General features: G+C 44.7%; 1 protein-coding gene across 4 annotated transcripts; it reads left to right on the top strand.

Moving 5' to 3' along the window:
* Positions 1–4768: 4768 nt before the first annotated feature.
* LOC123139733 (uncharacterized) lies at positions 4769–8791 on the top strand. Of its 4 annotated transcripts, XR_006469628.1 has the most exons (4): positions 5161–5748; positions 7067–7388; positions 7942–8205; positions 8500–8791. XR_006469628.1 is itself a non-coding variant. In XM_044559460.1 (2 exons), the coding sequence occupies exons 1-2, from the start codon at positions 5237–5239 to the stop codon at positions 8018–8020; spliced, it is 591 nt and encodes a 196-aa protein (XP_044415395.1). In that variant the 5' UTR covers positions 4827–5236; the 3' UTR covers positions 8021–8791. The 4 variants fall into 4 exon arrangements, 1 of the variants encoding a protein (XP_044415395.1); XR_006469629.1 differs by lacking the exon at positions 7067–7388 and having other exon boundaries at positions 4769–5748; XR_006469627.1 differs by having other exon boundaries at positions 5032–7388.
* The last annotated feature ends 2920 nt before the right edge of the window (positions 8792–11711 follow it).

Raw genomic sequence — 11711 nt, 5'->3', positions numbered from 1 at the left:
TGTTTCAAATGTAAACCAAACTCGTAACTCAAATATTCTCCTCCATGATCAGATCGTAGAAACTTTATTTTCTTGTTACGATGATTTTCCACTTCACTTTGAAATTCTTTGAACTTTTCAAATGTTTCAGACTTGTGTTTCATTAAGTATATACACCCATATCTGCTCAAATCATCTGTGAAGGTGAGAAAATAATGATACCCGCCACAAGCCTCAATATTCATTGGACCACACACATCAGTATGTATGATTTCCAACAAATCAGTTGCTCGCTCCATAGTTCCGGAGAACGGTGTTTTAGTCATCTTGCCCATGAGGCACGGTTCGCAAGTACCAAGTGATTCATAATCAAGTGATTCCAGAAGTCCATCAGTATGGAGTTTCTTCATGCGCTTTACACCAATATGACCTAAACGGCAGTGCCAGAAATAAGTTGCACTATCATTATCAACTCTGCAACTTTTGGCTTCAACATTATGAATATGTGTATCACTGCTATCGATATTTAATAAAAATAGACCACTCTTAAAGGGTGCATGACCATAAAAGATATTACTCATATAAATAGAACAACCATTATTTTCTGATTTAAATGAATAACCGTCTCGCATCAAACAAGATCCAGATATAATGTTCATGCTCAACGCTGGCACGAAATAACAATTATTCAGGTCTAAAACTAATCCTGAAGGTAGATGTAGAGGTAGCGTGTCGACCGTGATCACATCGACTTTGGAACCATTTCCCACGCACATCGTCACCTCGTCCTTAGCCAATCTCCGCTTAATCCATAGTCCCTGTTTCGAGCTGCAAATATTAGCAACAGAACCAGTATCAAATACCTAGGTGCTACTGCGAGCATTAGTAAGGTACACATCAATAAAATGTATATCACATATACCTTTGTTCACCTTGCCATCCTTCTTATCCGCCAAATACTTGGGGCAGTTCCGCTTCCAGTGACCAGTCTGCTTGCAGTAGAAGCACTCAGTCTCAGGCTTAGGTCCAGATTTGGGTTTCTTCTCTTGAGCAGCAACTTGTTTGCCATTCTTCTTGAAGTTCCCCTTCTTCTTCCCTTTACCCTTTTTCTTGAAACTGGTGGTCTTATTGACCATCAACACTTGATGCTCCTTCTTGATTTCTACCTCCGCAGCCTTTAGCATTGCGAAGAGCTCGGGAATAGTCTTGTCCATCCCTTGCATATTATAGTTCATCATGAAGCTCTTGTAGCTTGGTGGCAGTGATTGAAGAATTCTGTCAATGACACTATCATCAGGAAGATTAACTCCCAGTTGAATCAAGTGATTATTATACCCAGACATTTTGAGTATATGTTCACTGACAAAACTATTCTCTTCCATCTTGTAGCTATAGAATTATTGGAGACTTCATATCTCTCAATCCGGGCATTTGCTTGAAATATTAACTTCAACTCCTGGAACATCTCATATTCTCCATGACGTTCAAAACATCGTTGAAGTCCCGGTTCTAAGCCGTAAAGCATGGCACACTGAACTATTGAGTAGTCGTCAGCTTTGCTCTGCCAGACGCTCTTAACGTCGTCAGTTGCATCTGCAGCAGGCCTAGCACCCAGTGGTGCTTCCAGGACGTAATTCTTCTATGCAGCAATGAGGATAATCCTCATGTTACGGACCCAGTACGTGTAATTGCTACCATCATCTTTCAACTTAGCTTTCTCAAGGAACACATTAAAATTCAACGGAACAACAGCACGAGCCATCTATCTACAACAAACATAGACAAGCAAAATACTATCAGGTACTAAGTTCATGATAAATTTAAGTTCAATTAATCATATTACTGAGAACTCCCACTTAGATAGACATCCCTATAATCATCTAAGTGATCACGTGATCCAAATCAACTAAACCATGTCCGATCATCACGTGAGATGGAGTAGTTTTCAATGTTGAACATCACTATGTTGATCATATCTACTATATTATTCACGCTCGACCTTTCGGTCTCAGTGTTCCGAGGCCATATCTGTATATGCTAGGCTCGTCAAGTTTAACCTGAGTATTCCGCGTGTGCAACTGTTTTGCACCCGTTGTATTTGAACGTAGAGCCTATCACACCCGATCATCACGTGGTGTCTCAGCACGAAGAACTTACGCAACGGTGCATACTTAGGGAGAACACTTATACCTTGAAATTTAGTGAGAGATCATCTTATAGTGCTACCATCAATCAAAGCAAAATAAGATGCATAAAGGATAAACATCACATGCAATCAATATAAGTGATATGATATGGCCATCATCATCTCGTGCTTGTGATCTCCATCTCCGAAGCACCGTCATGATCACCATCATCACCGGCGCGACACCTTGATCTTCATCGTAGCATCATTATCGTTTCGCCACCTATTGCTTCTACGACTATCGCTACCGCTTAGTGATAAAGTAAAGCAATTATAGGGCGCTTGCATTGCATACAATAAAGCGACAACCATATGGCTCCTGCTAGTTGCCGATAACTCGGTTACAAAACATGATCATCTCATACAATAAAATATAGCATCACGTCTTGACCATATCACATCACAACATGCCCTGCAAAAACAAGTTAGACGTCCTCTACTTTGTTGTTGCAAGTTTTACGTGGCTGCTACGGGCCGAGCAAGAACCGTTCTTACCTACGCATCAAAACCACAATGATAGTTCATCAAGTTAGTGCTTTTTTGACCTTCTCAAGGACCGGGCGTAGCCACACTCGGTTCAACTAAAGTTGGAGAAACTGACACCCGCCAGCCACCTATGTGCAAAGCACGTCGGTAGAACCAGTCTTGCGTAAGCGTACGCATAATGTCGGTCCGGGCCGCTTCATCCAACAATACCGCCGAACCAAAGTATGACATGCTGGTAAGCAGTATGACTTGTATCGCCCACAACTCACTTGTGTTCTACTCGTGCATATAACATCTACGCATAAAACCAGGCTCTAATACCACTGTTGAGGAACGTAGTAATTTTAAAAAATTTCCTACGCACACGCAAGATCATGGTGATGGATAGCAACGAGAGGGGAGAGTGTTGTCCACGTACCCTCGTATACCGAAAGCGGAAGCGTTAGAACAACGTGGTTGATGTAGTCGTACGTCTTCACGGCCCGACCGATCAAGCGCCTAAAGCACGACACCTCCGAGTTCTAGCACACGTTCAACTCGATGACGTCCCTCGAACTCTTATCCAGCCAAGTGTCGAGGGAGAGTTCCGTCAGCACGACGCCGTGACGATGATGATGTTCTACCGTCGCAGGGCTTCGCCTAAGCATCGCTAGAATATTATCGAGGAGGACTATGGTGGAGGGGGTACCGCACACGGCTAAGAGATCAATGATCTGTTGTTGTGTCTAGAGGTGCCTCCTACCCCCGTATATAAAGGAGCAAGGGGGAGGGGGCGGCCGGCCAGGGAGGAGGCGCGCCAAGGAGAGTCCTACTCCCACCGGGAGTAGGACTCCCTCCCTTCCTTGTTGGATTAGGAGAAGGGGGGAAAGAGGAGGGAGAGAGAGGAAGGAAAGGGGGGGCGCCGCCCCCTTCTCCTTGTCCTATTCAGACTAAGGGGGGAGCGGCGCGTGGCCCTGCCTTGGCCTCCTCTCCTCTTCTCCACTAAGGCCCACTATGGCCCATTAAGCCCCCGGGGGGTTCCGCTAACCCCTCGGTACTCCGGTAAAATCCAGATTTCATCCGGAACACTTCCGATATCCAAATATAGGCTTCCAATATATCAATCTTCATGTCTCAACCATTTCGAGACTCCTCTTCATGTCCGTGATCACATCCGGGACTCCGAACAACCTTCGGTACATCAAAACTCATAAACTCATAATATAATCGTCATTGAAACTTTAAGCGTGCGGACCCTATGAGTTCGAAAACTATGTATACATGACCGAGACACGTCTCCGGTCAATAACCAATAGCGGAACCTGGATGCTCATATTGGCTCCTACATATTCTACGAAGATCTTTATCGGTCAAACCGCATAACAATATACGTTGTTCCTTTTGTCATCGGTATGTTACTTGCCCGAGATTCGATCGTCGGTATCCAAATACCTAGTTCAATCTCATTACCGGCAAGTCTCTTTACTCGTTATGTAATGCATCATTCCGTAACTAACTCATTAGCTACATTGCTTGCAAGGCTTATAGTGATGTGCATTACCAAGAGGGCCCAGAGATACCTCTCCGACAATCGGAGTGATAAAACCTAATCTCGAAATACGCCAACTCAACATGTACCTTTGGAGACACCTGTAGAGCTCCTTTATAATCACCCAGTTACGTTGTGACGTTTGGTAGCACACAAAGTGTTCCTCCGGTAACAGGAGTTGCATAATCTCATAGTTGTAGGAACATGTATAAGTCATAAAGAAAGCAATAACAACATACTAAATGATCAAGTGCTAAGCTAACGGAATAGGTCAAGTCAATCACATCATTCTCCTAATGATGTGATCCCGTTAATCAAATGACAACTCATGTCTATGGTTAGGAAACATAACCATCTTTGTGAGCTAGTCAAGTAGAGGCATACTAGTGACATTATGTTTGTCTATGTATTCACACATGTATTATGTTTTCGGTTAATACAATTCTAGCATGAATAATAAACATTTATCATGATATAAGAAAATAAATAATAACTTTATTATTGCCTCTAGGGCATATTTCCTTCAGCAGCTGCCATAACCAGCATATTACTTCAATTATTGTTCGTATGGATTCTAATTTCTCTTTCCTGCTCTCTGCTAATTCGTAAACAAGATATCAACGAGAAGACGTTGTCGGTACTCTGTTCGAAGGAGCGCGCCATTGCACCATCGACAGGAAGAGGCTAGGTGGAGCGCAGAGTCGCCACCGGCTGTGCCCTAGGCGATCTGCTGAGTTAAACCTGTTGTAGTCCGATGTCCCTGCTTTTTTGCACGCGCGACACCGGTGTCCGGATGCCGATCCCCGGTCGCCTTCTTCGCACTCCTCCTCCTGCTCCAGTTCTCGCCCAACCAAAACGCGCGTCGACGCCGGCGAAGTCCCTGCCGTCCTTGTCCACCGTCGTGTTCCAGCTCCAGAGTGTCGTCTACCCCACAGGTTAAAATTGTCAAATTTGCCTGCGTACAGTGTAGTAGTATTGTTTTCGATCTGTACCACGCCTGGGGACGCAGGCTTCAAACCCATTAACAGTCGCTACAAGGGCGCCTTCTCACCCTGTCCATGTCATCAGACACGCACTGTTCGGAGCGGCCAATCGCAAGAATGTTTTCCGCTAGCCAATCGCCTGTGTCGTCGGTTGTTTGCGTGTTGGCTAGAAAAAATAGTGTCCCACAGCTTCGTCCAGAAGAAAGAGAGAGAGTCACCGGCCCACCCCTTATCCTTTCCTCTCCCAACAGAATCAGTACCGCACGCAACCTCTCCTCCCAATTCATGGCCATCGGCAGGACGACAGGATCTGGCCGATGGGATTCGGCGACCGGACGAGGGCATGGGCGTCGATCTTCCTCCTCCAGCTCCCAGTCACAGGCGCCGCCACCATCGACCAGATCTTCACCACGGCCCCTCGCACGACCTCGTCGGCGACGCGTCCTCCAGGGCAAAGCTATGGAGGAGTCCCTGTGCCATGCCACGGAGCTGGCGCAGGCCGTCGCCAATGCCCTCTTCTCGCTGCCGGCGACGGCCCCGTCGTCCGCCTCCCGCCGCCCACCAATCGCCTACCCCACGAGAAGCATGTGAGAATACTGCATCCTGTCGTTCTATCTCTGCTCGCTACTGTGGGCTGCTCTCGAGTCTCGATTTGTTTTTGAGAATGATTACTGCCGGCTAGGCGATTGGTGTAGTTTACAGATGCGAGGGTAAGAGAATCTCCAGCCGTTGAGCCCCAAGGAGGCGGTTTTTTCGCCGCTTGGGGGGCTGTCGGCGAAAAATTAAGCCTCGGAGTCCCCCACGCACCTACCCAGCCACCACCACCACGTGAACTTCCCAAGAGGCTAGCGGAGCTGGACGGAGCGAGCCGGCGAGCGGGGCGGCGAGCAGACCCGGCCGGGGGCGAAGCAGCGCCCACGCGGAGGAAGCCGCGGGAGGGCAAGGAGGCGGACGGGACCGGACCCGGTGCCGCGGGCGGGGACGACGATGAGCGGCGCGGCCTGCCGAAGCTAGAGTCGAGGACGAGGCGGCGAGATGCTGCTAGAGTCGAGGCCCTCGGGCGCGCCGCGATGCAGCTTGGGCTTCGGCATGCCCGGGCCGGCGCGATGAGCAGGGCGGCGACGGCGGCGCGCGGCACGCGATGAGCAGAGTGAGGCGGTGAGGAGGCAGAGGCCGGCGCGCGGCGAGGAGGCGGCCGCGACCAGCGGCGGTGAGGAGGCAGAGGCCGGTTGCCACGTCGAGCAGCAGCGAGGTGAGCCGGCCGCGCCCGCGGGATCCGGCCGGAGAGGCGGCGAGCTCGAGTGGTGCAGTGGAGCATGGAGGAGAAGGGGCGGCAGGCATGCGGGAGAAAAAGGAGATCCAACCGGAGAGACGGCGAGCTCCGGTGGCGCGGTGGAGCCTTGACTGCGCCCGCTCGCCGGCCGTACTCGCCCGTCTGGAGCCGGCGCAGGACGCGACGGCGGATGAGGGTGTGGTGGAGCATGGAGGAGAAGGGGCGGCGGGCATGCGGGAGAAAGAGGAGATTCTTGCATGCACTGGCACTGCACCTGGTGGGCTCGTCAGAAAAAGGAAGGGGAGAGAGATTAGAGGCTGGCGGTGGGCCTATTGCAGCCAAAAACTAGTGTCGGCGCCCCCAGCTGCCTCCCGATTCCCTGGGATTGCCTTGCGAGCGCCGGCCGTACATTTAGTTAAATCCGGCGCAAAACGAGCCTGTGCGGGTGCGACTGGGACATTTTTTTAATGCCGGTGCTAAAAAAGGCACCTGAGGGCCATCCTGAAGGCGCGACGGAGTTGCTCTAACACAGTAGCATGAAACTGCAGCTGCCATAACCAACATATTACTTCAATTATTGTTCGTATGGATTCTAATTTCTCATTCCTGCTCTCTGCTAATTCGTAAACAAGATATCAACGAGAAGACGTTGTTGGTACTCTGTCCGGAGGAGCGCGCCATTGCACCATCGACAGGAAGAGGCTAGGTGGAGCGCAGAGTCACCACCGGCTGTGCCCTGGGCGATCTGCTGAGTTAAACCTGTTGTAGTCTGATGTCCATGCTTTTTTGCACGCGCGGCACCGCCGTCCGGACGCCGATCCCCGGTTGCCTTCTTCACACTCCTCCTCCTGCTCCAGTTCGCGCCCAGCCAAAACGCGCGTCGACGCCAGCGAAGTCCCCGCCGTCCTTGTCCACCGTGGTGTTCCAGCTCCAGAGTGTCGTCTATCCCACCAGGTACGCGGTCTCCCCCCCACCCCCCGTGCCCCCCGATCAGATTGGGTTTGTTCTTAGGATATCCCCTGGTTCTTTGGGGTTTGAGCATAATTGGTTTACTATCAATATTTGGCATTGCCAATATTTGGCAAGCCAACATTTGGCAACATCAAAAGTTGCCAACAATGGGCAATCTTTTGTGAGATTGGCAGCAAAAATTGGCAAACAACCAATCTCTAGCCAACATTTGACAATTGCCAAAATTTGGCATGCCAACTTTTGGCATCAAACCAATTATGCTCTATTTGCAGCTTTGGTTAGTTGGTTTCTGACGAGTGTGAGTCGTCGATCATTATCTGCGTAGCTCTGCGGGCGTTGATGTTAACCCCGTCGAAGTAGCCGGCCCGAAGTACACGAATTCTTTTGACTTTGTGCTCATGAAATGCTTTTTGTCTATCTTTTTGTTTATTGATCCGAAGACAGGGATCTGAACTATTTTTCAGTTTTCGTCGTCTGCTTTTTCACAGTTCTTTCAGGATTTGCTTGTTCACAAATTTCTTTGTTGTTTCTGCAGGCATTATTATGTCACCATGAGCATTGGGAATCCACCCAAGACTTACTTCCTGGGTAGCCCAAGTTTGCTTGACTGTTAGTTGTGCAGTCCTTTATTCTGTAACTGTACCTAGACTCCCATGGCATGCAGTGTCATTTGTTTCTGTATTCTTTTGTTCATGTGTTGCGCTGGTCAATACATGGTGAGCCTTCGTCAAGCGCACTAGCCTTGGTTGCAAGAGAGCAACACCATGAGCTAGCTTCCTTCCTTGCTTGGTTCACAAGTGTAAGTCAAACAATAGCAATTCAAGAACTAGGAATTCTCCTAATAGAATGTTATTTAAACCATTTTGTTTTGCTTTAAGGAAACAACACAACATATCTTATTCATAGTGGAATGAGATAATTTTGATTGGAATTTGTAGTTAAAGAAAGAAAATAAAATACTTCTAATAATATCACTGATTTTATATGCTCAGTAGAGTAGGAAGAATTGCAAGACTTTGTATGACAATTTTGAATTCTTCTCAAACTGAACGCATAGTATGCTGAAGCAAATGATTTATGCATTGTTTTGTAGGAGTTTGGATTATTTTGGGAACCTCTTTTAGGAGTTTGGAATACTCTAAGAAATTACTGTACGAGTTGAGCGTACTCTGAGCACCACATGTACCTGTAGCGCGCCACGATGACCGGCACAAGTCATGTTTCTCTCCATTCTCCTCCTCTAGCTCCCTCCCTCTAGATTCCATTGTGGCTTTTATGTGAAAGAGGCTAGATCATGAACATGTGCGGTGAGCTTTTGTGCTACTTTATTTTTAGAGCGATTACCAGTATTGCCAATGTCAGTAGATACTTTATTTATTTTGTGATGCACTTAGCTCAAATTATTTTATTTTGTTTAGATATAACTAGCAAAGTGGCCCGCTCGATGCGTGGGCTAGACCTTTTGAAAGTTTAATAATGAGAATATATTATTTAATTTAACTCATGAAATATTGGGGCCAAATGAGATGAAGTTTATAAATATAATACTTTTGAGAACCTGACAGTTCGTTAATTCAAGACATGTTTACTGCAAGAGTCTTTGGAGTCATAAATTTGGTTGCATACATGTTCCTAACTACGTGATGCCAATTTGAGATGTAAGCATTTTCTATAAAATCCAAATCAACAAAAGAGAAAATCAATGCTTAATATTATGCACCATGTAGAAAACTAAAACTCTTTACATAACACGAATTTTAGTTGAAAGCGATATTAACTAAATATTTTTTGTTGATCATCACTACTAACACATTCCTACTTCACTGAATTTCTTATTGCTTAGACCATTCGGTGGACACAATAAATCCTATCCTAGGAACATTTTCCAATGATTTTCTTGTGACCAGTATTTACTATTTTCTTGCATGGGCAAAGCTCTTTCTTGCGTTTACTTTATTTTGGATTCATCGTTAAAGTGTGAATTCAATGTTTGTTATTCAAGAAAGTTGAATATCAATGTACTCTTTCACACAATATATATTGTCATGATGATTGGGGTGGAAATTTATGTGTAAAATAATTTAGTAACTTTCCTTTCATTTTTACTTACGCATCATAACTTGTGGAGCATAGGATCTCTCTTGCACTTCCACCCTCATGGACCGTATAATTTTTTGTGGTGGATGTCTCATGCCATCAAATGCAGTTCAATCCCCCTAAAAAGGATCATATGACTTATTGCCTCCGTTCTCCTCCGAGCCATACTATGTAGTTTTATGGAGGTGATCATACTAAACCCTTTTCATTTTCACGTTAACAACCACAAATAAGAAAATATTTTTTAGATCAATTATATGTACTCTAATATATTTTAAAATAAAAAAGTTTCTTGCAACAATGATATGTGTTGGTATAATTACAAAGTCTGCAATTGATTTGGTGGAAACATGTGTCTTCGGTCTATCTAAAACTATGATAAATTAAAAAAATCGATAATTGTCAATATATCATATTTTTTCTGCTTAAGTCGTCAAATGCTTTTAATATATAATGTTCTAAGTGTTACTGAGTATAGTAACTATACTCACTCCATTGGTGGAATAAATATTAATGTTCATGCTTAATTAGGATTTCTTGTGACTTACTTTCATGACCTATTATATTAGTCTAATATATAACATGAGAGATATATGTATATGTCAACTCCTTTACATAGCTATTAATAGCTATATTATAGTGACATGACCATGTATTACTTTCTTACAATTTTGTTAGCATTAAAAAATTTATTTTCTACCGTTGAGAACTTTTATTTCTTGTTTCCTTTTTTTCATTTTACAATTTTCATTTACACTGTACCCTGCGTAGAGTGTCAATGCATGCATGTCCTTGCATCCATAATTAGATGAATGGTATCAAGACGTAATATCATGCTCATCATTGATACAGAAAACAATAATCATAGCACGGAATGATAACACAGATTCACCCCTCCATCGTAAGCACATGTGCAAGATATTAAGTCGATCATTACGAGATTTGTAATGTGGCTACACTTGTTGGTGCTACAGTAAAAGTTTGCAGCTTTAGGCGGTGATCAAATTACCCGGGCAATGAGATGATGCTACTTCCGGTTGGATAAAGTATGGATGAGTTATTGCTAAAACTTTCTCGGCGCACAAATCATAAAAACATAAATCCATGCAGGGATAAAGAATCCAAAGATGTAACGTGGCATGTGTGGCCGACATAGTGGGTAAAAGCCAAAGATGCAATATTCCTATCATATTGCAATGATGGATAAATTTTACAAATTAAATTTAATCCAAAAGTTTGAATTATTTGAAGTTATATTCCTGCTTTGGTAATTCCGCTACACACTAGTGGAGGAGATATTGGAGCTCTTGATAGGAAACATGACCATAAGACCCAATCAGGTTAAACCATGTAGTTGTTTTTTCATGCATCCATGTAGCAAGGGAAGGATGCATGCATGTATAAGTGCATCAGCCCACGTCCTACCGCTTAAAAAAATTACTTCAAGTAGGGTTTATTATCACATCCATATAGTAAGGAAAAGAATGCACAGAAAATACATGGATGAACCCGGCTACATCTACACCCACCCGGAAAACACACTTCCAAATGTCAAAAGGTGCGAAAAAAGTTGCACGGGTACATCTCTAGATTCTATGTGTGCCAGAAAGTTTTGCGGAAAAATGACTTCTTTTGGCACGTGCAAAAAAGGGGAAAATATCCCATGGAAAGCCTTTTTCCAAAACTGATATTTGTCTTTCTTCGAAAGCAAAATAAAAAAGACATATTTTTCGTATAATTTGTGCCGCACACATATTTTGGTGGAGATGTACACGTGAAATTACGTTTTGAATATTTTGCTATTTTAGAATGTGTTTGAAATACATTTAAATAGGCGTGTGCGAATATTTTGACATTTTAGAACGTGTTTAAAATGTACCGATGCACATCTTTATATAGGAATGTATCAACCGGCTGTGGCACACACATATATAAAAAGGCATCAACTCGGAGATTATTTTTGAAGGGTCCTATGCTAGCAAGGGAAGAATGCATGCATGTATATTTACTAGCAAAAGAGCCCGTGCGTTGCAACGGGAGAGAAAACATAACACACACTTTTAATCCAACAACCATCACCCAAGACCACAATAGGTCCATCTCCTTTATTTTTTGCGAGGCATCATATTTGTGTTGCCGCTTATCCTCCTTCTCACCCTCGTCGGCGATGGCCTCGGTGTTCACAAAAAAAACGTGTTTGAATATGTT

This window comes from Triticum aestivum, chromosome 6B (genome assembly GCF_018294505.1).
Source record: "Triticum aestivum cultivar Chinese Spring chromosome 6B, IWGSC CS RefSeq v2.1, whole genome shotgun sequence".
NCBI lineage: Eukaryota > Viridiplantae > Streptophyta > Magnoliopsida > Poales > Poaceae > Triticum > Triticum aestivum.
Note: the sequence above shows the minus strand (reverse complement) of the source record. Positions and strands in the feature narration are given on the sequence as shown.

What these genes read in the sequence shown, in the direction of transcription:
- LOC123139733 (XM_044559460.1), top strand. Translation starts at nt 5,237, where the DNA reads ATGTCATCAGACACGCACTGTTCGGAGCGGCCAATCGCAAGAATGTTT. An exon ending in GCCTACCCCACGAGAAGCAT is followed by an intron (nt 5,749 to 7,941) that starts GTGAGAATACTG and finishes TTGTTTCTGCAG; the next exon opens with GCATTATTATGTCACCATGA.